Source organism: Pithys albifrons, chromosome 8, assembly GCF_047495875.1.
Source record: "Pithys albifrons albifrons isolate INPA30051 chromosome 8, PitAlb_v1, whole genome shotgun sequence".
In the NCBI taxonomy this organism is placed as follows: domain Eukaryota; kingdom Metazoa; phylum Chordata; class Aves; order Passeriformes; family Thamnophilidae; genus Pithys; species Pithys albifrons.
Genome location: NC_092465.1, coordinates 32,467,324 through 32,494,062, shown reverse-complemented (window position 1 = coordinate 32,494,062; position 26,739 = coordinate 32,467,324). Strand labels below are relative to the sequence as shown.

The window sequence follows — 26,739 nt, the reverse complement described above, 5'->3', positions numbered from 1 at the left end:
CATCACATGCTACCCAACTTTCAGTTGGTTCACTGTTATCCCCTCAATACAGATTTGCGATAGGCAACTATTACTGTGCTTGTTGGTTTTATTCTGTAATGGCATCATCATTATCAGCTGTCCAATTTTACACTCAAAACTTCAGTTAAAATACAAGCTTTGGTGAAGAAAACTCTTGCCATTTTATAAAATTCAAAAAATTACATTGAATGCATAAGCAATTTATATGAGTCTATGAATTACCCTTCAAAAAACAATTGCAGGTTTGCACATGACAAAAGTAAAATCTGAATATTACATCAGATACAAAGTAGCCACGAAAACATATTTAGACAGCACAGAAGAAAAACTTGCACAGGCATATATTCATCAATATATTGGGTTTAAATATAGGCCATCTAGTGACATTTTGGATGCCAAGTTGTGCAAGACCTCTAAGTAAGACTGGTGGATACAACCCAGGACATTCAGGAGGGCCCCTGCTATTCTGGTCTAGCAGCTGGAGGCAAAGCAGGACACATTACAGCTGCTCAAACAGCCCTCCCTAAATGCCTACATTTAGGCAATTGTTATGTCCCAGATCCAGCTCAGCCTGTCAGTATAACTCTGTAGTAAACCATACACTTCACTGTTTTGCTGGGTGGAATAAAAGTAAGTAGGTTGTACAGACTGGGAAAACCAATTCAGTGCTCCTGGGATGGAGTCCATACAGCAACTTAGTGCCCACAGTCCCAGCACATGTAAAGTGGGTAAAGGCCTCATTTAACTTTTCATACTCACATTATTTAATTGACCTGGCTTGCAAGCTCACAGGTTTCTTTCTATAGCCACAAAATAAGCTAGTGAGGTTTAAGCTTATTTTCTATTTAGTGTCATTCTAATGAACAGGTCTAAAAGTTACAATAATTAAAGTGAGGAAAAAGCCACTCAAATAAATAAACATACAGTGTTTGCATAACCTCTTCAACTAAGGTAAGAGTAGCAGAAATTCACTCATGCCTGTACTGACTGACTCTCTATTTACAATATTTAGGGTTCTGTCTTGAGTTGCAGAAAATTACTTTTCTGAGGAGTGCAAATGCCTGTCTGCATCCAGCAGCTTCACCAGCAGGTTCGGTCATGCTGCTCTAGTCATGTAGTTGGCACTGGTTTGCAAGCTTCATGCTACCTCTGAATAACCTACACACAGGGATAGGAGGGTTTTAATATTTGTAGAATAACTTGTGTTTTGGTTCGTCTCAACTCCAGTTCCAGCTTGCACATGTCTGGCTTTGCAAAAGCCTGATGTTTGAATTCAAATACAATTATTAGGTAATCATCTAGTTGCAAATTATTTAGAGCCTTAAGCCATAATTTGTTTTTTCTTGTGTTAGGAACATGAAAATGTTTTACCAGGTATTCAGCTTGCATAAGTAGCATGAACCAATTGCCTCAAGTTTTAATAAAGTTGGAAATATTTTGCCGATATGTAGTGCTCTCAGGAGAAAAGGCAGAGTTTGCTGGCTAATTCTGAAATACTTAACAACACCTGATGTAGCATCCCACCTAATGGAATCAGGGACACAATTGGCATATACTCTGCCTTGCTAATGTTAATAATTCTCAGACACCTCTTTTGAAACTTGATTTTTCTTGCTGATTTCTTTTTCTGTCCATTGAATGAAATCAGAGAAGACAGAATTTGCTAAGTTTCCTCTACACTTTCCTAAGGAGATCAGGATACTTACCTTTGCATTAAATAAATTCTCTAATATACATATAATTTTCATATATTATAAAGTATTTCAAATGTATAACTATAACTTGAGAATGTTACATTTTTGTTATGAGTAATATTCAAGAAAATTATTTATGAAATTCATTATTTAAGGAGATATTTTCCATTGTACCATGAAACAGCAACATTTTAATCTGACGTATAATTTCCAAAAAATATTTTTAAAACACAATTAACTGCATAAAAAGACATTAAGTACTTTGAAGTTTTTTTAAAAAAACCCTACATCAACAACCCTAGGTTATATAATATTACTTTGTTCCTATATTACAGCTGAGGAATGTGTAATATTTGAAAGTTGTGCCTTGTTTGGGGTTGTTCAGCTGGAAAGATTTCATTTATTGTTGTTTTCTAATGAAATGATGTACAACCACCCCTCAACCTGAAGTAAAAAGGGCAAATAAATTGCTTCTTTCAAATTCAGGCCTACATGTCTCCCAATTTAGAACACTGAAATCTTTACCTCTCCAAAATAGTAGGCCTATTCACCCCGAGATACTGTGAGGACAGCTACTCATCAAGTACATTCCTTCCTCTTTTCTTTTTTAGCAGGCCAACTAGAGGTCACTCTGCAGAAATTTGACCTTGGTCTGCACTAAGTTGGGAAGATAAATTCAACAGTTTTTTTCTAGCTGGATTCTATTTAACACCTAATTTGTGGAAATTAATAGATTTTATAAAATTGGAAAGTATTCTCTATAGCAAACTGATATCTATTGCTTTTCTCAGTTTGTTTCCTTCTCGATAGCAATATTCATTTTAGTGTTGACATTTTGATGGGAGTTGGAGCCAACAATCCTTTGCATGTACCTTCTAACACAAGATATTACATTATTCTGTAATTATTGCTTGCCTAATCATACATTGTGAGAAGTCATGTAGTCCTGTTCCCTGAAAAGAAATTTGTTCCCAGACTTTTCCAAGAGGGATACTGTGTTTTATCTGCCTCTCTGGCCATGTCTTTAAAATATCTGAGGGGATTGGGCTTACTGTCACAGTGAACCCATCTGAGACAAGCTGAATAGAGCCCACTCCTATGTGCCTCAGGAAAGTCTTCCCTACTCCACTGAAGATGCAGAAAGCAAAGCAAGAATGCTGCAAATAATATTACCAATAAATCAAGTTTAATTTTTAGATTTACATCATCTGGCTGTTTTACAGTCACCTACATTAGTCCCAGTTTATACTCCACAGCAATGTGACTTCATGGTAGTTTTACTTAAAAAAAAATTGTAATATAAATGGACTATAAAAAGATTAATTATACAGCAAAATTTAAGGATAAGTTAAATTTGCTGAGTACATTTTGCTATTAATTTTTTAAGTATTTTGGAGATTTTTAAGTCAGGTATCTGTTAGCTAGAAATACAGATATATCACATGCAGCTTTACTGAAAGAATATATCCAACCACCTACCTTTTCGTCCACTGGAAAAAAAGTCTCAGTTCTTTTCTGAGACACTCCACAAATATCTGTTTGTTTGTTTGGAGGTTTTTTCCAGTTTTACTAGAAAGTGATCAATCCCCCTGGTTTTCACAGCCAAGAGTCTCTGGAATACACTGCATGTCATATTTTGTCACTCTCCATAAAATAAAGCTTGAGACTGACTGAAGGCAATGACTAAAAAAATGTACTACTTCAGTCTGATTTCATAACATTGTTAAGCCCAGTGAAAGATGTCCAGTCCCCGTGACTTTGGTACCTTGTCCTTTCCTCAAAGGAGTTCTTTTGCAAGGACATTTCATCTTTTGGTGTGGTTGCTCCCGCTGGAAAACTGACTTCTTGCTGGCTCAGGGGTTTTACTCGAGGTGGAAACCCCTGCTTTCAGTCTAACACACACTCCACAGGTGGGTTTTAAACTTGCTGTGTGCACCTTTTGAACAGATTTTACTCTTAAACACTACATAGGAAGTTCTCGTTATTTCTTCTACTCTATAAACTTTTGTTATCATTAGTTGCCTCCCTAACTTGAAGAGAAATGTGATTTCTGCATATGAAACCTTTGTCATATGAAAAGAGAATCAACTGATACAAACAGTTACTTACACTGCCTTGATGGCACCAAAGATCCCATACAGTGGGCAAGAATGACTCTTCTGTGTTGTTTTAATTAAGCTTTTTCTTGACTCTCCAGAAGTATAAGCCAGAACCTGCAATCTTTTTCCTTAGATGCAGTGGCAAACATACTTATATTCAGAAATGTTTCCAAGCAAAGAGCTACACAACTCACAGTCAGATTTAGAACTCTAAATTCTCACAACTCTAGCACTGGAGTAAAAAAATGCCCTAATTAGTTACAACAATAAATAAGAATAGAAATTAAACATTTTAACTCCTTTATAAACATGTAGAAAATTAAATTGATGTTTTTTAAGAGGCCTGCCACCATTGCACCCACAGGAGGGATACTTATAAACACACTACAAGGATTTCATCTCCTCAGGTAACTCAGAGTTTGACACCTGGATCACTGAAAAAAAAAAAAAAAACAGCAGCAGCATAATACATGGAAAGGCAATTATGGAAACTGATGTGATGCCAAGTTATTAAGTATTATCAAATTGGTGCCTTCTCATGCCAACTATATGAGAGTGTTTTAATCTGTAGCTGTAAAAACAAACACCACAGCCCACAAAGGTTAACAGTGTTTACTGCTTTCCATACTGGCCACAAAATATTTTGATTGCACCTCTGTCAGTATCTGATGCAACTAAAAAAATACTTGTCAGAATGGAATTTTAGAAATCTGATGTCAGTGTCATAGTTCATATTTCCATTTTCCCAAACTATGCTTATCAACCGGGGAGGGGGGGAAAGGAAGAGAATCACTTGGAGAAATAAAAAAGTAAAAACATCTAATTATGATAATCCATTAACTGCAAAAGTAGGTCATGTCATTAATTCACTTTGTTTATATATATTTCCTTGATTATTTTTGTTCTGGAACACAAGGTGTATTATTAACCAAAACATAATATTAAACAATAACTTAACATTCAACCCAATTACTTAGCTTTGAGCCAATTCTAGAGAGCACAGAAATTTGATCTTAAAAACCACAGAAAACCCCTACCTTTTAATTGAAATGTATGCTGACTTAGTGTAAGCCTGAAAGAAAGGTACACTTCCCTTTTCCTCTCTTTTTTTTCCTCCCAGTTCTCCCCTACAATTCAGTGGTGGTGTGTGATGCTGCAAAGCAAGGAACCAGCAAAACAACAAACACTCCTCCCAGTATGGAACTGGACATTTCCCCCACTCCAGTTTCACGACTTGTGAATTCTTTGGCCCTGTGTCCATTTTTTCACATCTACATAAATTTTGAATCAAGTCAGCAACACAGGAAACATCCACGGTGGTGGTTTAGCCTGGACAATGGTCTCCCTGGCTTTGGGGAACAGAGTTACAGATGCTGTGGAAGAGATGGACTTTGTCTCAACCATTTGAGGAATACTTAGACATGAACAAGAGTTAAGAAATCTTCCAGTGGTAAAAATTTCAACTTCGAAGTACATTTTTGTCTAGTAAATAAAGTTTGCTGTAATAAAAAGCTTAATTTTTCAAAAGAAATTAAATTTATACTATTCTCTGTCTCTTCTTTGGAAATACAATTTGACCAGTAGAGAAAGAAATTTTAAAGCATAAATTATGCCTAAATGTTCCCATAAAAGTTGGGAAAGAAAAGAAATAATATCTCACTATGCCAACATTCACAATGTCTTGTTTTTCTTTTAAACGATACACTCTACTCATCAACATAATAAACATTTTTTTTACTCTTGCCCCACATAGGCATACACACAGGTTCATTTATACATTCTTCACAGTTTGCCCAAGTCTATTAATAATTGTCATAAAGCAATCAGGGAATTTCTTTACTTACAGAAGATTACATGATCTCAAGAAGTTCATATAAATACAGTTCATTTATCTGGATGTTAATCTTATCAGTTGTTTTTCTGTCTGACATGACACATGGAAAAAAAACACACGGTTATTCATGGACACGATTTGCCTGATTTCATTCATTTTACTGGACCATAAGCTTAATGACATCCCAATGCTGTATTTAAATGATAAAACATTTCAGCCATGAGCAGACAAACAAGTAGGCTCTATGGTTCCTTTTAGGCAACACCCAGAGTCCTAGTGAGGACTTCCTCAACTCCTGAGGGATCAGATAAAAAGAACTGGTTCTCTCTCAAAACGTTTGCAGTGGTTTCAGTGAAAATACTAACTTACCTACTACACAATAGGAATGTTACATTTTCAGTTGTTTGTTTTCCATTTAAAAGTGTGTGTATTTTGAGAGTTTCTCCTATCTCCAAATTACAGCCTGGAGGTTAGGGAATATTTCCAGAATCGTGGATGTACTTCACATGTAAGATAAGCACTAACAAGGATAATATTTTAATTGCATGATTTCTAACTATGATGAGCACTAACCATACACACCTCAACGGACAGATCACCATCACACTAGGAGCTCTCCAGTCATTAACACATACATTAAATATTTTTACAGACAATGAGGGAAGAAACCTGAACATGTGGCACACCTGGTCTCTGGATAATGTTGCAGACCTTTGGCTTGTGTAAGTTATTCCACTGAAGTAATGGTAGCACTGTAATTTGCACCAGATGAAGATCTCTTCCAAGATCTGCCTCTTCCAAAGAAAAACGCCAGGACAACAAGCCAAATGATTTCACTTGACAGTACATTTTTTCATGCATTACTTACCTGAGTATGAAACTGCAATCAAAGGAAAAATATACTGCAAAATTATTTGGTGTTGAAAACTAACCCCAGAGAATCCACTGCAGACGTGACCAGTTCCAGTACTGTTAAATTAAAACTTTCAGAAACATATTGGGTGAGAATTGGCTTTCAACACAGCACCTTGGAAATCAGAAAAGGCAGACTGGTGTTGGGTTTTTAGCGTGGGGTTTGGGGTTGGGGTTTTTGAGGCAATAAGGTCAGGAGACAACATCCCAGTGGAAGCAGCTTGTTCCAATCTCCCTGACTAATGTGTACTGAGGATCCCAGCTTTCTATCTCCATCTAACCTAGTATATCAGTAGCCAACAAGCCTAGGGTTAATTTGGTGCCAGCAATAATGTTATATTTTCTCTCAACAAAGTCAGAAGAATAGTCATCCAGAAAGAACCATGAAGACACAACCAGGACTGAAATTAGATATCACAACACACTCTCCCCAAAATTAGTAATCAACCATTCATTCCAAATACATTATAACTTTATATTACCACAGTTCAAAAATGGCCTTTGATGGTAGTTTAATTACTGGAAAATTTCTACCAAGCAACAGTGGCTGAGAATGTAAGTTTTAAACAGATTTTTCTAAAGAAACCAAAATTTTAAACTCCAGTTTGATTCCGATCATGAAAGTTAAACACAGTCAGCTTTGTTACTGGAAAGATGAACGAAAGCAGACCACTCCATTAACTGGGATTTTAATCCTAGTTATGCTCGGATAAAGTTTTGCCCTTGGAAGTCTGAGACTCAGAGCACACATCGATGACCTTTTGCAATCAAGTTCTGGTACAGAACCAGGACTTTGCAAATGTCCCAGCCTGTTCAGTTGTAGGAGTTTGGTGCAGATCCAAAACTCCGGGCTTGTTTAATAAGGAGATTCCAGGCAGTCCACAGCTGACCCTGGGCAGCCACACTGGAGCTTCAGTTTGCTGACGTGGCCGAGCCCTGCTCTGGGGACTGAGTGGGTCCAGATGCTTCTCCTCTCTTCAGAAAGGAAATTAGAGTCTATAGAGGAGTTTGGCACAGCCAGCTTTGTAAGCTAGGAAATTTCAGGGTCTGTTGGAACATATTAACATGTACATTTTTAACTGCACCAGAGACAGAGCTTGTCTCTGGAACAAATGTTTGATAGGGGCCAAGTTGCAGGGCCTAAGGGAACGCGAGAGGCTGCATGATTTCACCTCCCCTAAGCTAAGGCAGCTGGCAGATGTGGGTATAGTTTACTGCTTTTTTGCTTTTATTGTTATGAATTGTGTGGATAATTGATGGCAGGTTGCCTAGAGCCTGGGATAGGCCTCGTTCATGAAAGCTGAAGTAAATAAAAGATGGCTTGCCTTTATTCCACTGGTTCTGGGTTGATTTCAGAAATCACAGAGACTGGCTTAGCATGGAAAGGTACCAGCCTAAAGGAATGGAGCAGGGTCCTTACACCCAGAGACAGCCTGGATGTCACCCCTGGAGCAGTAACCTCTCCTGGGTCTCAGCACCAATGCCAGACACAACCTCCTCAGGTGAAAGGGTGAAATTTCCAAGCAATTTTCCTAAAACTGTCCATTCCCAAGCTCTGAATTTACATTACATACTCCAGATCAGATGAAAAATGAAACACATGAAGCTTCTGAGAGCTGCATTAAAAAAAAAAAAAAAAAGTGTTTCGGCCCACATTTTCTCAGCCAACATTCTTCTTGTGCAAGTAAACCTGCTAATATTACATTCAAAGAAAGTGTTTATCATCTCAGATATACACAAAATCTGCACAAGTGGCTCTCCTTCAAGCTATTTCAATGCCTACTTGTAGAAAAATATTTCCACTACATGTAAAATAATGTTGGTAGTTCATTGCCAAGCAGACCAGAATGAAATTTTCCCTTCACAATCAGCTTAGTTGTGAGAATAAAATTTCACTGTTCAAAAAAATTAATTTTAAATTAATCATTTTTCTTACTTTCATACAGATCTATCAGGGAAAATAATAAAAAGTGTGGAAGTCAACTCAGAATCATAGTCAGGATCAATCTATCATCGTTTTTGTAATTGTTTGTTTCACAAATGGGAACCAGTATATATTAAGTATGCCAGTTCTCCATTTTTACACTCAAGGTAATTCACCTACAACAAAAATAAATTTACAGTGAATGAGAAATTGAGAATTAGGAAATCCCAGTTTGAACCAGTGCTGGAAGGTGACCCTGACAGAGTGGGAGGAAGGAGCAGGAGCACAAGGGTCGCTGTTCATCTTGCTTGGAGCCAGAGAAATTGGCATAAGAAATGGAGAAATTCAATGTCTTGGTCAAATAAAAGTGATTTCCCTGCCCTGAATGTGTTTGTTACCCTAAGGAGGGGGCAGCTTGGTAGCAGGGCTGTCCAGTCAAATGCAAGTTCAAATCCCACTCTGCTGCCCTATGTAAATGTCACATTGCCAGAGTGAAGTTCCCTCCATTGTCCTACCAGTACTTTGCAGAGAAACTGCACCTTCTGAAGTCTGCTAATTCCCTACCCATACCTGAGGACTGAGTACAGGTCACAATCACACCTGGAGCAGGCAGGAGATGCTCATAACTACAGAGCAATTAATTTTTTGATTGACTAAAAAATATAAAAGAGAAAGACATTTTGTGCTAAAACTTCTAAAATTTGGAAATAACACTATTGTAAAGGTATTAAAGGTAGACAGAAGGCCATACCTTTTCCAGCCAAAGCATGGAAACAACAAACCTCATGACAGTGCTGGAACAGACAATGTGTTTCTTTCATGGTGCAGAATTGAGGGAAGGCGCAGCATAGAGCACAACTAACCATACAGTTCCCATAACTAGCTATGTAATTTCAACTGCACTGTGAGCTCTATAAAATCCATCCATAAAGTATATTTTCTATGCACACCTCATTGTTACCTCTGGCTGCATTTATGTAATTATGTACAATTTGAGGTCAATATGGAAAACAGGCCTCATTCATTACTGGCAAGCTCTCTCTGAAAAGAATATGCTCTGAGGAGCCCAGTGATACAGGCCGAGAGGCAGAAGAGCCAACTGGTAAGGTACAGAGCCCATGACTGCTTTATTCAGAACATAATTGCTCTTCAGAATACCTCAAGGGCAATGAATTAAATCCCAGATGCACAACTGGTAATAATGAAAGTACAGAATAGTGTCCATGTCAATCATCCCTTTGGCAACAGAAGCACTTTCTTTCAAACAGGACAGCATATAAAAATGTTAACAGTCTTTTGCAAGACATCCTCCTGCAACTGAGCTGTACAATTAAACATTCCTGATGTACCACAGGTGTCTAGAGCTTCACTGTGAAACACCCTTAACCAGAAAGAGGTCACTGTGTGACTAAATCTGTAGGGAGAGCATTCCCTACTGAGTGTTCCCTATCAGTATCTAAAAGGAATACTCTCAACAAGCAGGCAGATGGAAACAGATGTCTCCTCACTCTATGTTTCCATCCCCCTACGTACGTGCAGTGCAATGCCCTTAAGGTATGAAGAACTCAACCATAACACATTGGTATGTGGGCTGGTTTGGAAGAGGGTGCCATTTTGCTATGATGGAGCAATATGATACTTTCAATATAATCCAGAAATAAAACCCATTGAAAGTTCACCTAATTGAGAAATATTAAAATATTGTTAAAGAGGCCCTTTAATAGATCTTCAAAAAATTTCTCTTCAACTTTCTCTTTCATGTTCCTCTTTGAGCAGTGCTCAAAGAACAAAAACCTTATTGCTGCCTTGCATTTTATTATCAAGCTGCAGAGACTAGAAGAGCTTGTAATACTGTCTCAGAGGTGCATGGCACAGGAGCCAGGCTATGCTCCACTGGATCCAGAATTGGCTTTATAAACTTACTCCCTTTGAATAAGGGACCTTATGTCCCGGTACCATCTTCTTTAATATTAATTTATTATGAACATGGCAACACCTTAAACTCAGTAGGAAGCATTCCTACACAACAGCTGGTTAATTTCAGGACTATTCACATGCTATAAAAAGCAATAATTCAAACATTCAATGACTGAGAGAGAATACTCCTTAATCAAAAAGTGCAAAGTCAGTTTGGACCAAAAAGAGTTATGTTTAAGGGTTTTTTCTATTCTCTGTTCTGTTCTTCATAATACTATTATGAAGCCTAAGCAACATATATACCAGCGTGTTTGAGGCATCACCAATTGTTTTCCTTTAATTAGATAAGGAATATTTATGCCCAGACCCAACAGTACAATCAGAATATGTACTGCTCACATTTTGTTTTGCAGAAAGTTTCTCTGACTAAGCACCAGTGCAACACATGACATGAGCTTTAAATGTATATGACATACCAGAAACTTCACAGGCTATGAAAACCTGAATTATGCAAGAATGTCAGAGTCCTCATCATAGAGTAGTGAGTGTTCTAACGCAGGTGCTAGAAAACTCATTATGCATTTATTTGGACTGAAAGGAAAACATTGCCCTTAAGGCACTTGGTGTAAAGACAATTTCATTTCCAAACCCAGAGCTGTCTGGTTACAGGCTCCTACATGTTTCCCACAGGATCGGAACTAAAAAAAAAGAAAATTAAAAAAAATTAAAAAAAAGGAGGGGGAAATACTCTGTGTTCATTGGTAGTACAGGTGTCATTAGGGACAGTAGTTAGATCTGCAATTTCTCCCAGCCTCAAATCTCCAACTGGGCTACAAAAACATACAGAAGAGCTATACATGAAGTATGGCACATGGCTACATCACCCTCAGGAACAGGGGCAGGGTGTAGTTCATTAAGACTTGAAAGGAACATTTTAGATGTCTGAAGATATTGTGCTGCATTAAAGAGAAAATATAATTGCTATAATTGTATAGCATCTGTAATAACTTACATTACACAACAGATGCTTTTTCTTTTTCATATCTGAATACAGTGGCATTGCATTCCCAACCAGACTGAAGGTATTAGTTAAGTTTTTCAGTGGGATAGAGGCTACTGTCAGCCAGAACCATATGCAATTTCTTTTATTAAAATTGCCTTAAAGTTGTCTGATACCATTTTTGTTGTTGTCTTCTCACAGCAAGGCTAGCAGTACTAGCAGCATTGCCTTAACAGGACACACAGATAAGAGAAGCTCCTGTATTAGCTCTGAAATCATTTGTCAAATCTTCATCTTCCTCATGCTAGCTAACTCGGGGGGGAAGAAAAAAGAAAAAAAAACCAATGCCTACCCCTCCCCTTCAAAAATCTAACAACCACATATCTGGAAAAAAACCCTCACCTACCTACCGAGACTAGTACTGAAAGAACCAGGCTCAAGAAAGATCTACTCTCAAACTTCACAGTTTGTTAGATATCAAAAGGGCTCATAATAATTAGGTATTTGGCTTGCCTGACTGATAGAATGTCCTACGGCTTGCTCTGCCATTTTAATAAACACTTATATGTCAAAACAAACGCAAAAGCAGGAAGATCAGAGTGGTGATATTTATATTTCATTGTGAACTGCATTCCATTGTATAAACAAATGACTTAGAATTTTCTAAGACAAACTTCAAGGAGGAATTTCAGTCTTTCAGCCTCCAGAAGGGAGGAGATTTAAGAAAAAGAAAAGAAAAAAAAAAGGAAGAGAGTACATGCTCACCCACACAAGAATAAGATGAAAAGCTATTTAGTCATCTTATAAAGAAATAAAATCCACTTTGGGATAAAAAAATTATTCTAATTTCTCTTTCCTTTTTTTTTTTCTTTTTTGTGGTGACCAAAAGTATAAGGTGGTAGTTCTGACAAACTGGAAACTAATTTTAGTAGAGGTGTATCCTTTTGCTAAATCAACCCCAAATCTATGCTTTCAAAGTAAACAAGTGAAAGACAGAAGATGAACCACTCCATTAATCCTAACCAGATTCAGTTTTATACGATTATACTGGAAGATAACTGGCATCCATTCAAACCATACCTTAAGATGAAAGGAGAAACTGGAGGTCTTTAAACACAGGCTCAGAACAGCCTATACTTCTACTGTAATTCGTCACAGCATCTGCTGTCCCGTGTCTCAGAGCTATTAGTCTCCAAAAGCAAAGCCCTTTGGTAACTATTTGATGAAGCTCCACACTTCCAGGAGCTGTACTCTGTCCCAGATAATTTGAGTATTGGTGGCTACTAAGTCTGGGTTGCAATGCCATCCACCAGTGCATGCTTCCACTCCAATGCATCCCTCAGCCCACAGACCAGCTTTATCTCTAAAGTAGTGCTGTATTTTGGTTACATTTGCACACTCTTTCGAAAGTTTAAACATATAACTGATGGGATAAGTAGACTTTTAAAAAAAGGCAGCACAGGCTAAATGTCTCTTTCTCAAGAGAACTCTACTTGGCAGGTGGTACCAGTGATGTAACTTGGGATCTGAAAGCAGGGACATTGGATGCAGACATGAAGATCAGCAGTGGGAGCTCGTTCTGTTCTGTGGAATTTTCAAATTCTGTGCATGTCAGGAATTGCTCAGTTGTGATTCCAGTCCCACTAAGAGAAAGGCAGGGAACAGTCACATCAGAAAGTTTCTTCTCATGGCATTGAGTCAACACTCATTGACATTTATAGGACTTAGACTAAACCACAGCTGTATCCTGTTAGAAAACAGGGCCATAGAAACATCCCCTTTCCAGGCAGTCACCTTCCCTCCTGCTACCATCACTCCAGCCAGGGGTCCCAAAGCATTCTTGCAGGCAGCGCTATGGATCAGGGTGTTACACACACCAAATGCCAAGTCACTATCCAGATCAGGCAGGTTAAATTCTCTCTCAAATTCAAGCCTTTACTGAGAATTTTGTAGCTTCACAGAAAACTTACCAGGAGTTCATCTACCATATTAAGCACATGGATCATCTTTAGAATTCCAAAAGCTTATACACCGTGTTCGTCTTACAGAGATGATGCAAGGACCTTTTTTGTGTCAGATTTGAGAACAAAGCAAACCAAACCAAAGCCACTGAGATTCCCTTGGTTTCCCATTAAATCAGAAAGTGGGTTGTGTTTGTGTGCTGAAGTTTACTCATGACAGGAAGCAACCTTCAGTCAAAATCACATGAATTTGTACAAAAATTTCAGTATAATTGATAAAAGATGTTTAAGGTAACTACTCTTATTACAAGTAACTTACTGCTTCATCATTTCTCCTAAGTAAGCCTTACTTCACATTAATAGATCCTGAAGTCTGTTGCCATCTTTTACATTAAAAACTGAAATAATTAGAGTTTTCACTCATCAAGGGGCAAACTAGGTATAAGTCACCATGTTACAATAAATAAGATATGCATGTGCCTCAAGTTAGGTTCTAACATACTCTCCTGAATGGGAAATTTAAATAACCAAATATTTACATTCTGTATTCATTACATTCAAACACAAACAAAATAAACTGCCTCTTTTGCACTGTGCCTGTAAAATAGACAAATTCCATACTGCAGAGGTTTCCTAGGAAACCAGGAAAGGCTCAAAGAAACAGAGAACTGCTGGAGGAAAAAAAAAGCCAACCCCCAAGAACTAAGTGCTCCCTACCTTCAATTTTAAAACCATCAGAATTATATCACTAATAAAAATTAGAGCTGTGCCATTCATAAGGGCAAACACACAAAGTCTGAAGAGCAAGATTTAGCCCTTCTCTCCCCATCACCTCATCCTGTCCCCCAAAAAAACAGAAGAAAAAACAGTAACAAAGCAAACCAAGAAGGGTGAGCACTTGGCTCTAAAGTGGTGAAACTGCAGAGCTTTGGTGTGTACCCTACAAAGATGGCCAGCCCCACAGAGAAGTGCCTACTGAAACTTGACAACCAGCAGGTTGTTCACTACCTAGAGACTCCTTTGCTGAGGAGCCAATTGCATTTCTGAAACCAGACAGCTATGCAACATGAAAATCCACGCAATCCCAGAAATGTATTATTAGCACAATGACTCAGTATGTATATTACAGCAGTACCCTAAGGCTTCGTTTGAGATCAAGGGTGCTTTGTGCTCAGCACTAACCAAATTCATAGCAAGGCCCTGCACTTCTCAGTAACAACATGAAATCAAAGTATGCCCAAGCTCCTCATACTCAACATCCAGGTTTAGATTTTCTATCATTACAGCAAATGCTTCCACAAGGGGAAAAAAATAAAGAGTTAAAAAAAAGAAAAACCGCATAAAGGACAATTTGTCCAGCCTCAGTCCTAATTTTGAAGTAGGTTTCCCGTTCTCTGACAGTCACTGCTATAACTCCATGATTCAGTGCTGTCACAGCAGCCATACTGTCATGCTGGCTCTTCCTTCCCCACATGGCTCTGTTTTCCATGTTCTGTTTGCTTGTCACCAGGCTCGATGCCTCTTACATCAGGCTCTTCCCTTCCTTGCTGCCGCCAATGCATGTTCCAACACTTTCTGACTCTTGCCAAAGCAAGCATTTAGACATCTGGAAATCATCCTCCATTGCTTTCACCAGTGAGATGCATTTGCTTTATAATGTAGCTCCCATACACTGGGAAGATATCACACTTAGATATATTTAGTGCATTTTATATATAATAAATATAATAAAATATAATATAATTAATACGATATAATATGATATAATAAAATTAATATATATTTACATAAAATAACACACTCTATATTAACCTACTTTAAAATTTAACATGAAATAAATTACAAACACACATTACTTTCTTTTAAAACTTAAGTATGTATACTGGTAGCTTCACAGACCCAAAGGCTTCTGATTTGAAAGAGTTCTAAATAACAGATATTTACATTGAGAGTTGTGTTCTTTTTCTAGTGCATGACATTTGAAATGCATTTTTTTCCAAGATTAGAAAAAATAAAATAGCCCCCCACACACAAAAAAACTCCACAAAAAGTACCCCAACAAGAGGGAGTTTTCTGTGCTGTTTCTAATGCTTGTGCTGTGAGCCTTAACCGTGTCTTCGGAAGTTGTCACTTGCATTCCACTTCACTCCTCAGACAATTCAAGTTTCAGTTCTACAAAGTATAGGATGGCTAACAAATCTGGTGTTATGTGTCAGGAGATAGAAAGCATGCACAATGCATGCAATGATTCTGTCTTGTAAGTCCTTTGTTAATAATAGGCCTCACAGGCCTAGAAACTGTCGAGGCTGATGCATGGCTTATGAAAAGCTCTTGCGTGTTCTTCACGAGTTAAAAGACACCTTCAACCACTGCATCATGAAGCTAAGGAGCTGATTATCTTTTCTAGAATACAATAGATTTTCAATGCATGCATTACAGCTGCTTGTTTGTGGATTTTTAAGGATAAAAAAAAAGCCACTCCTTCGATAGAAAATTAATACAGAGAAAAGGGGATACTACTTTTTGTCTGTGCCTCTGAAGGAGTGGAAAATGCAGGCTATTTCCACTCCTTTTTCACAGCAAAAAGTCACAACAGGGCAATAACTCAGCAGCACAGAGCCAAGGGCTCCTCAAGTGGTATGAGCACCACCACACACCCAACATGCCTTAGGAAGTTCCTGACTCTTGCTTCCCTTTGTTTTCTATTCTCTGAGCTTTGGACACACTGAGGATTATTCAGAGGAATAAGAGGAAACTTCCATTAGCCTTAGAGGAGTGAGATGACCCAGCTACTCAATGCCATCTTTCCTAACATGAGGTTCATCTTTTAAGTTAGTGAGAAAGCCAAAAACAGATAATATTTGATTACAAACAATCATAATAACCCATATTTATTGATTATATTACTTATTACCTATAATTATAATTCATCATTTGGGTTTTACTGAATGTTTATCATTCAGGGCAATTTGATTTTCCAGAAATAGCACAGATGACTTGAAGATGGCTAAGTCATCCTGACACCTCATGAACCTAATGTTATATCCTGGTCTAATGGAAGTTCCTCTTACCAGGGAGATTTCAGTTATTAATCTCCACAATGTGCAATGGGATGCTGTTATCTCCTACCACTGAAAATGTGAGGTTCAATATTTGGAAAACTTGAGGCAGCTGAGGGGGGAAAAAAAACACTTTAAGGTAGTCAGAAAATAGCACATAAAAAATTACCACAGGATAGCAATCACTATGACATTAAATCACATTTTTGTTAGATCAAAAGTTTTGATAGAACACTGTAAAGAAACTATTTTGGAAAAACTGAGTGTAAAACAGGCAATCAAGCTAGCTCAGCTTCTGTTCACTGCTTCTGCTTTAATTTTTTCCTTATATACTCGTTCTTGATCTACTGGGATATTTAACCTGACAAGAGACATGAGACTTCAGAGTAGAAAGGGATGTAATATCCTTCAAGGTTGTCTATGATTTCCTGGAAGAAAGAGAACTGCTTTAGACAAAGTGCTCAGCATAACTTCTGAGGTTACTTGTAAAAGAAATTCACTCCTGTGAGGATGGTGAGACACTGGCACAGGTTGCCCAGAGAAGCTGTGGATGCCCCAGCTCTGGAAGTGTTCCAGGCACAGCTGGATGGGGCTCTGAGCAACCTGGTCTAGTGTAAATGTGTCCCTGCCTATGGCAGGGGGTTAGAACAAGATGATCTTTAATGTCCCTTCCAACTTAAATCATTCTGTGATTCTCTGATGATTCTTTTCATCTCCCTTAATCTCTTCCTGCACTACACTGTCATTGTGCCTATAATCCTTCCCTTCAGATAGTCAGCTTGCTGAAGGATGCTGGCAAGCATTAATGACCAAAGAATGTTTGGAGAAGATATTGTATGGACCTTCCCTGCCAGACATCTACTGCACAGCAGGGAGCAAGCCCCAGGAAGACAGTTGACTCTTGTGTTCTTACTCTAAATGAGTTCATGTCCAAAACTCTGAATTCCTGCCAGCAGTATCAGAGTCGCTGTTTGTGTTTCTATTCAGCCACATTATCCAAAGAACAGGGGCACAAAGATTCAAATTAATTCTTTAGTACTTCCATGCCACCACTACATAGTCCAAAGGCTATAAATGAAAACTAGTGAAGACACAAAATACCATGTCATTTCCCCAACTGTACTACTCACACAAAGCTGCGGAAAAATGCAAATTCTCCAAAGCTCCAATCAAGATTCATCTGGCAGCAGCATGGAACAGCTCTCTGAAGACAAGACCCATCCTCAGTGGCTAATACAAACAGGATCCTGAGGGTCTGCATGAATAGAGGCTCCCTGGACAGGGAGCATCCCACCACTGGCCCTCTGACAATCATTCTTAGTCTCCATGCTTATATAACACATGACCTTTCTGCAGCAAATGCGGGTGGGATAGTGGAATAATGGAATTGTTTCTCACTGCAAGAATAAAAGGCAGCACAGCAGGCTATGAAAAATGTATGTTGCTTACCAAGAAGAGATAATTGTAAGCAACGGTTTAGATATTTTAATTACCACAGCATGAAGGGCTTATCAGCATCCAAAGCTTCCTGCCTGTTACTGTTTTCATAATTATAAAATAAGAATTTATATGAAAAAATTTTGTCAGTTTCTATAGACCATATCACTCTTTTATCCTTTCTTCAGTTCAGCAACAGCACTAACTCTTCAAATTTATCTGAAATTGGGTTACAAAACATGTAGCATCAAAGAATATAAGCTGTGACCAAAAAAAAAAAGTAGAGAAAAGGTACTATTTGTACATACATTATTTGTACACTGATTACATAAAAGTTATGAACAGTGCGGAATGCCACCGTCTGGGGTACCTCTGTTTCTCAAAGTGGTACCTGACTTACAAGCCATTTTCTCTGGCTTGAAAGTACCTGATTTCTTAATTTATACTATTGAAAGAAATACATTTTCCTCATTAAGCTTGGAATCAATGCATCAGACATTCCAGTTCAAATTATACCTGACCTTCTGCACATGACAGTCTCACCAGGGCATTCAAAGGATGGCTGAACAAGGTGGGTCTGTTGCAGCTTGAGATTTCAGGCAGTGCAACAATCCTTCCTCGTGCTCTGAAAGTTCAAACTCCAAGAAGCCTTTGTCAAAAACTGAAATTCCAAGTTAATCTGATTATTTTATTCATTTTACACAAAAGGATACTTGGTTTTGTTCTGTACATTAAATAAGGGGGTTTTGTCTATAAATTGAAGTGCAAATCCAGTCTCTCTTCCCTGACCCAACTGAGAATCCACTGCATTAGCACTTTGATTTATTCTTTCTAAGAATTTTAGAGAAAACTATATCATCAGGACTTTACACACAAAAATGTGCAGGGTCACAATGACAAACATGAGTGAAACAATCACTGTACATATAAGGATAGATCACATGACTCCAGCTGGAATTTCGACTATTTTTTATTATTACTTTGTTATTTTTTTGGCACAGAGTTCATTGCCTTTCTCTGTATATGGAAAAATAGTTGTACACAAGCCATGAACATCTGCTCATTTTTTAAAGGATCATAGTGTTGCATGAAGATCTGTCTCCAGAGTTTCTGCTCCCCTGCACATACACACAAGAAGCCCTGTGTCTTTTTACACAAAACAGTAGAAACCAATCTATGTGGTGAGTGCACCAGTTCTAATTCTAATCACAGAAAAATCCCAACTTACAGTTTACTCGGATAGTAAATACAACTTCAACAGCAGTAGTTGTTCCTAAGCAAGGTTTCCTAGGTGTACTTCAAACCAGTCAAGAGGTTTGGTGGATATTTATTTTTTCTGAAAAATTCTAAAGAGTTACCAAGTTAAAAAAGTCTTACTTTTAATTAAACTATTGTTAAACAGGACCTATCCTACATGTTTTACATGAAATCAAGCAGGTAGATCCTTGTCATACTGACACAAATTGAGAGAATGAAAGGACTTCATCAAGAAATGAAGACTGAGCATGTCAAAACATGAATAAGAGCATGAAATTACCATTTTGTTTCTATGGCAACAATCTAGATTTGTAAACATGGTAGGGGAAAATGCCTGCACTAACAAACACAGCACAAGGTATTTTCCAGAGAAACTGCAAGTTAATGTGGATAGCTTAATGTGACTTTGAATTTTATGTATTCCAGAATTTTGATGAAAGATTTGATCAGGTTGAGCAGAAGGAATCCTCTTGAGAACTCTTCTTGTGGAAATTTCTGTGTAGAGTCTCTTTCCCACCCTTTTACAATCAGGAAAGCCAAATATTCCAAAGTCAATGAGCTAGTCCCCAAAGGATTATGATTTTTTTTTTAATAGATATTGAATTCCCATTTTCTGCTTGTTTAGAGCCATAATAATTTCTACTTTTGGGTCACATGCTGTGATTTTACCCTGAAATACAGATACCTACATGCATACACACCTCACTAAGAAAACAGAAGTACAAATATAAGAGAGTGATCTGAGGATCTGCAGCTTCTGAGAAAAAAAGGAATCAAGTACAGGACAACCAGGGGATCAGGCACAGACAGCATGGATTTATGAAAGGCAGGTCTTGTTTGACCATCTTGACCTCCTTTTATGACAAGGTGACCCACTTAGTGGATGAGGGAAAGGCTGTGGATGTTGCCTACTTGGAACTTAGTAAAGCCTTAGACACTGTTTCCCATCGCATTCTCCTGCAGAAACTGGCTGCTCATGGCTTGGATGGATGCACTATCCACTGGATAAAAAACAATCTGGATGGCCAGTCCCAGAGAGTGGTGGGTGATGGAGTTGCATCCAGCTCACAGATGGTCACTAGTGGTGTTCCCAAGGTCTCAGTGTTGGGCCCAGTCCTGTTTAGTATCCGTGCCAATTATCTGGACAAGTGAATTACAGCAAGTTCAGAAACAAGACTGGGAGTGTTGATCTGCTGAAGCAGTTCTGTGTAAACGCTTGGACTCAAGGTTTTTTTCCAACCTAAACAATTCTATAATTCTAAATATCATCAGGTCCTCACTAAAATTGTGAGAAGTGGCAAAACAGTCATGAGGGGGTTGACCCTTTCATACAGAATGATAGAATACGATACTCCTTAGGAGCTGTGAGGACTCTTTACAGAGATGAAAGACCCATAGAAACTAAAAAAGCATCTGGTATGAATGCTCAATAATTCTCTTACTTTCTCACAGCTACAGCAGACTTTCACCTGTCCCAGCCCTTGCCCCACTATGAAAACTGTGCAATGTAGTAACATCTTTTTTTCCCTCAAGATAATGTCTCCAATATTAGTCAGGCAATAATGGATGTATTTAATAGCCCCCATTAAACCAGCTGAGCTGTTTCTGTCTCCATGAAAGTCAATTCTCTTCTCCTCTTTTCATGGTTTCCAGACAAAATGAAAGACCTTGAGAATTCAAAGAAGGCAATGAGGATCATTAATTCAAATGGAACAGCGACCATTCTTTGTTTTTGTTTGCTCATGCTGTCAAAACAAGGCAAATTAGATACTTTTAAATCAATACCAGGGCTCACACTTATCTCAGCTGAACTAGGGTTGACACCACAGAAGGGGAACAGGGAAAGATAATTCACCACAAAATTCAGACAAGGGTATGTTGCAGAAACTGGTGAGAACTTAAAGGCAAGTATAGAATTGCAGCAGTGGTAGATGGTGACAAGAAACCATCACTGTCATGCCCACGTGGAATTCACACAGACAATTCTTCTTGAACAAGGTGTTTCCCTCAATTTCAGATGTGATTCAAGTTCACTGATTTTGCACTGAAGGTGTGTTTCTAATTTCTTTTAAAAAACTCTTTTGAAAAAAACATCACATTTACACTCCCAAGTGGATGAGAAAGGATCCCAAAAGCATGCACTGTTTCTGCTAGTAGTTTTCTCAATCCCAAGGCCTAAGGACAAAGGAAGGAAGGATTGGACAGTATGTGGAGATCCCTACACCAAAGGTTCAGGGCTTCCAAGTATTCAGTGATTAAACAATGCATAATTTAATCCATCTCCTGCATACTTTTGGACCTTATTGCATTTCTGAACTAGATCAGGTCTCTACACAGAAATTAAAACCAGGATCTTTCAGTCCTTCTGGGATTTTGCAGTGCTAACTTCATTTATAAATAACTTTTAAATAGGCATATTTAAGCAGTCAGTCTCAAAATGTCCAATTTTGCTGTGCTACATTTGAAAGTGTCTGGTTTTCCCATTTTTACATGCATTTTAAGTGTGTGTACCATGTACCACTACCAGCCAAGTGTTCTTGAGGAAAACAGATACCTGCAATGGTTCCAAAAGAAAAAAATTAATATAGAAACTGGCATTACTTAAAAGCACAACAATGGTAAGTGCCAAAAAAAAATACTGTTAAGTAGTATGTTTGGTTTGAAGGTGTATTACAGTTATTTCATTAAATTTTTAAACCATTTTATCTGTCTCATTATAGTCAACTCATTTGTTATTATCATGGCCACATATCATGATAAATTCTGTAACAAAAGCTATTTCTTTCTTCCTCTGAGGCTGAGGTTGATAACCAGTATTTAATCCTTATTTTTTGTAAAACTGCCATGAAAAATGCCTGGTAAAACACTGGTTTACATACTTTCCAGAATTTGTTTACCTATTTGCACCTGTATTCAAGTGACACATTTGACCATATGAATAGGGAGAAGTGAAGCAGCTGTATAGTCAAATACACCTCGAGTACAATACAATGTTGGCTGATGTTAGACCTCTGCACAAGCACTAAGCCAAAGACAAACTAAGAGTAGAAATCTGACCACTTTGAAGAACTTGCAGGCTTCAGTCAGGAACTAAATAAAAGCTGAAATCCCTTTCTTATGCAATTAAACCAGAATAGCATATAGTATGTGCCCCACTTCTATCCTCACTGCACTGCCCCTCACACCCACTCAAATAGCGTTGGGCTTTTTAAAAATTTAATGGATACTGGAGAAGGTGCTTTCTCAGATGTATGGTAGACAAAAGCTATTACATTCTCAAACAGAAAGATGAATAAGAGAAGTAAGTGAAAACAGATGTCACTGATTTATTACACCATATTCTGTTCTCTGACTTTACCACGTATCTCTCCCATTTCCTCAGCCTTCAGTGCATGGGAAGTACATCCCAGAACGTATTGCTACATTATTGGCTCATTCCATAATTTCCATAATAGCAACAAACTAGTAAAAGACATGTAACAAGCCCACAGAAATCTCACATAAATTTTGCCAATATTTTCTCAAGTGTTTTCTTTAGTGTTACATGTAACTGAAAATGCATAATATATGCCTCCCTTTCTGGCAAGTATATGAATTACATTCCCAAGTTTATACAAAGTGCCCCCTCTATGGGACTTCTTACACAGCTCTTCATTTTGCTCTGTAGAACAAAAGTTTCAGAATTATTGCACTGGTTTATTCATCAGGCTTTGACTCCTCACTTATGCAATCCAGCCTATTACCAGAGCTCAGCTACAAGAAAAATTACATTCTTGAAAATACATGATACAGTAACTGCAAACTGTTCGAATGGCCTACAAAGTCCCTTTGTTGGGCATAGTTTGGAAAAGCTGACAGCTACATATGAGAAGCCTCGGAGGTACGTTCAGTACAATGGCCACAGACTGTCCCACGGCCGGTGCTCACATTTCAGGGAATCAACGCACAGTCCGACATCCCTCCCGAGCGATGAAAGGGGACAGTCACTGCGCCTTCTCCTGACCATCGCTCTCTCTCTCGCGGGCATTGAAATTACATTAAATAAAAACGGATATAAAGCAGCCTAAGAGAGCTCAGCTTACACGGGTCAGGTTCGCAGCTCGCCAGCCCTCCTGCCCCCCCCAGACTCGGCACAGATCGACGCTGACTGGGCGGAGGGGAGCCTGTGCCAGCCCGGGGGGATCGGGCAGCCCCTCCAGCGAGACTGGGGAAAGGAGTCGGAGAAGGAAAGAAAGGAGGAGGAAGAGAAAAGGGCGGGGGGAGGGGAGGGAAGGGAAGGGAAGGGAGCGGGTGGGAGAAGAGAGGAGAATCCACGTTTCTGGATTTCTCTAAAACAAAGAATGTGAGAAAGCAGATGTAGTCCAGCGCAAACGACTCCGCCCTGCGAGGCTTCGGTGTTTACTATCCCAGCTCGCTTGCTTAGCCGCTCTCCAGCCCCGTCCCAAGCCCTTCCTTTTGTTGGGAACGTCCCAGCGGCCGCAGCCCCGGCGGGATGGGGGGCTCAGCCCGAGCGCCCCACGCAGCACTTGGCCTTTGACCGCCCCACCCGCTCCGCACCCGCAGCGAGCGCCGCAAAACCGCAAAATCCGGCTTTAAAAACCTCCCTCGGTCTTCTGGGGAGAAGACCCAAAGCGCGAACCCCTCTCTGGGCTCTTCTCAGTATATAAAAGCGAAAGTCTTGTTATGCTCCGGAGGTGTTCAATTCCTCTTATTAGCCAAATCACACAATAAGCACAGTGCATGCAAAGAGAAGGGATTTTGATAACTTTCTTAGAGGGAGGGAGAGAAACTCACCGCCGTCGTACTCGTCCTCTTCTTGCGCTTTTGTGGTTACAAATCGGCCCAATAAAGCAGCAAGGATGAAAAAAGTTCTCGTTTGTACCCAGATTGCCATCATGCCTAGATATTAGACATGTATCCTCCCTGGGCAGCAAAAAGTGCAGAATCGTAGGGTTATTTTAGCACCATGAAGCCAGCTGGGGAGTCTTTCTGCCTTTCCTCATCAGTTCCAGGACAAAGTCTGCGAGCCCTTCTTTCAGCACCAGCTCCAGCGCACTGTGCAAACACTCCTTTCAGGGGATGCAGCTTTAAATAGGAAGAATGCTGCCTCCACTTCTCTTCCTGCCCCTTTTCAGCTCGTCCAGGCTCCTAATCATCCACTCCCTGCCAAGCAACAGTCTGATTGATGGTAAATAACCGAATCAGAGCTGGCTTTGCTCTTCTTGAACTTTTTTCTTTACGATTACACTAGCAGGATATTTTCCTGCTGTTGTACAGTGCATATGCTGTGTCAGGACCAGTTATTAAGGAAGCAAAAGCACAATTCATAAGAAGCTGTCAGGAAGAGAAAGCTCAGCTTCTAACACACCCAGCCCACGCTTCCTGGGAATGGAGGGTATAGCCCCATTTGGAGCCAATTCCCTTATTAGGAACTTGATCCCTGCCAGCCCTCCAGTGGAGGATTTCCTCCTCTCCCTGATAACTGTCCCTAGTCTGGCTGTAGCTGTGTTATCAAACATGACTCCAGTCCCTGGAGGGGGACCACAGAGCTACTAAGGCAGCTTGTTTCAGGAACACGTAATTAAGTGTCTTTCACCTAAAGGGAAATAATCCTTCTCAAATGAATTCTTTTGCTGAATAACCTTTTCTCAAATGCTTAGCATGCTCTACATTTGCTGTCCTACAAGCTGGGAAGACTATTGCAAATCTCTGGAAGATGCTCAACACTTCTAACACCAGAATGACCATTCAAACTTATCTAATTATCTGCTTTTCTCCAAGGTTCTCTGTCATTGTTCCCTGGCAACTGGAAACCCACCTAAGCCACAGCCTAGTATTTAGCCCTTAACAATGTGCCTTAATTAGTGTTCTAGCATGAGCACTAAGCCAATCTCTTTTGTGGATCACTTGCAATTGGGAGTAGGATGCTAAATTTTTTCTTCCCACAGTGTTTATGTTCTGCTGAAAGGGAACTCGGTCACTAATCCCCTCATTTGCTAAGGGTGGAGTCACCTATACCTGCTGTAGGGAAATGCAGATGCATAGGTTGGAAGGTTTTCTATGTTCAGCCATTTCATCCTTGAGAACATCCCATTTGAAGTAAGCCCCTTTTCCTTTTTCATGCAGATTGGAAACACTGTGGCTATCACAGCATGATTTAGCACTTCTCAGTGATGAGAACCCTAAAGCTGGGAAGTTTTCTTCTATCTCTTCAAAGGAGCAGCATTGCCAGAAGAAAGATAACTCAGAAAATGGTACAACAGCGGAGTGCTACATCAAACCTACTCTAGTAGTAAAACCAGAGATTAACATAAAAATTTGCTGAAAGAGAACAAAGTCAAAATTCTGTACTCTCTTGCACCAAGCAGTCTTGACACAACAGTCTTAAGCCCATACCAGGTTTCACTGTAGTAGTGTAGTATCTCACAGTCCCTGTTGCTCAAGAGTGATAACTGTGGAAAAAAAACAGAAATACTGAAGCTGTGTGAGCCACTGTAATTTTTCTTTTGAGAAGGAATAATAATCATCAGTATCAGATGAGAAACTCAGAGCTGGAAAAGCAAAAGATTGCATTTGCTAACCTGCCGTGTCACAGGTGAAAATTTGTTTTGCAGGTTCATGAGTACTAGCACTGGTTGGCTAGTCTCAAAAGTCATATGATTCCAATGTCGTACTTCAGCAGAACCACAGGAAATCTTCTTTAAAAAACTGATGATATGTGATGCTCTAGATAATATATCTAATTTAGAACCAGATCTGACCATTGCCATTTGCTCTGTTCTGTACTCACCTTAGTTATGACAGAACAGCAAACAAGAAAGCTTACAGCCACAATCCAGCACACTGCCATGGCTACATTATCTCATGAAATCACACAATCCAAAATCAGAAAAGGAAAATAACACATTTTAAATGGCTTTGGGTTGATGGTTGGACTTGGATCTTAAAGGTCTTCTCTAACTTTTACAATTGTATGATTCTATGAACTCGGACTTGACCACAGAGTCAGAGAAATGGCCACAAACTGGTAAAACTCACACTTGCAGTTACTTTGTCCTCAAAGTGGTGCTCACACTTATTTCCCCAAACCTTAAGTTTGCAACAAGTTGGTGAATTCTTAGTGTATTCATGGCAAGAATGAGCCCTACAATCATTACCTCTTATAGCCTCTGAGACAAACACCAGAACAGTATAGAATTATGGTGACATATTTTTCCCCATGCAGAACATTAAGAAAAAAAAGAATCAGAAGGAATTTTTTTCTGAGGACTTAGATTTTCAAAAATACCTTCTGTCATTTCACTTCTTTGTAGAGATTCCTACAGCGATATCTGAAACTTGCTCTTCAAATCTATTTCTGCTTTGGTGTCACCAACAAATGGTGTCACCAACAAATGGTGTCACAAATAGAACAGGTGAACAATGGAATAGAAAAGGATGCAAATTGAATACATTACCTTATGCCTCCTTATAAACACTTCCTTTTACCATGGATCTGCATTTAAAGGGGCTTTCAATTTTATTACAAGAATCATAAGGAGTCTATAATTTTTCATTTAAACAAACTCCCTTCTAGGCCTAAGTATTTGATAGCATCCCACTGGATATGAGTGAGAGAAATCTT

The 26,739-nt window shown here is 39.0% G+C and overlaps 1 protein-coding gene across 1 annotated transcript in view; it reads right to left on the bottom strand.

Annotated features, from left to right (window-relative positions):
* Positions 1-24,471, bottom strand: part of COL5A2 (collagen type V alpha 2 chain) — a 103,261-nt gene extending 78,790 nt beyond the window's left edge. The window contains exon 1 of the mRNA XM_071561975.1: positions 23,910-24,471. Within this exon, the coding sequence (XP_071418076.1) occupies positions 23,910-24,012 (103 nt within the window). The 5' untranslated portion in view covers positions 24,013-24,471. The remainder of the gene's footprint in view (positions 1-23,909) is intronic.
* Between the last annotated feature and the right edge of the window lie 2,268 nt (positions 24,472-26,739).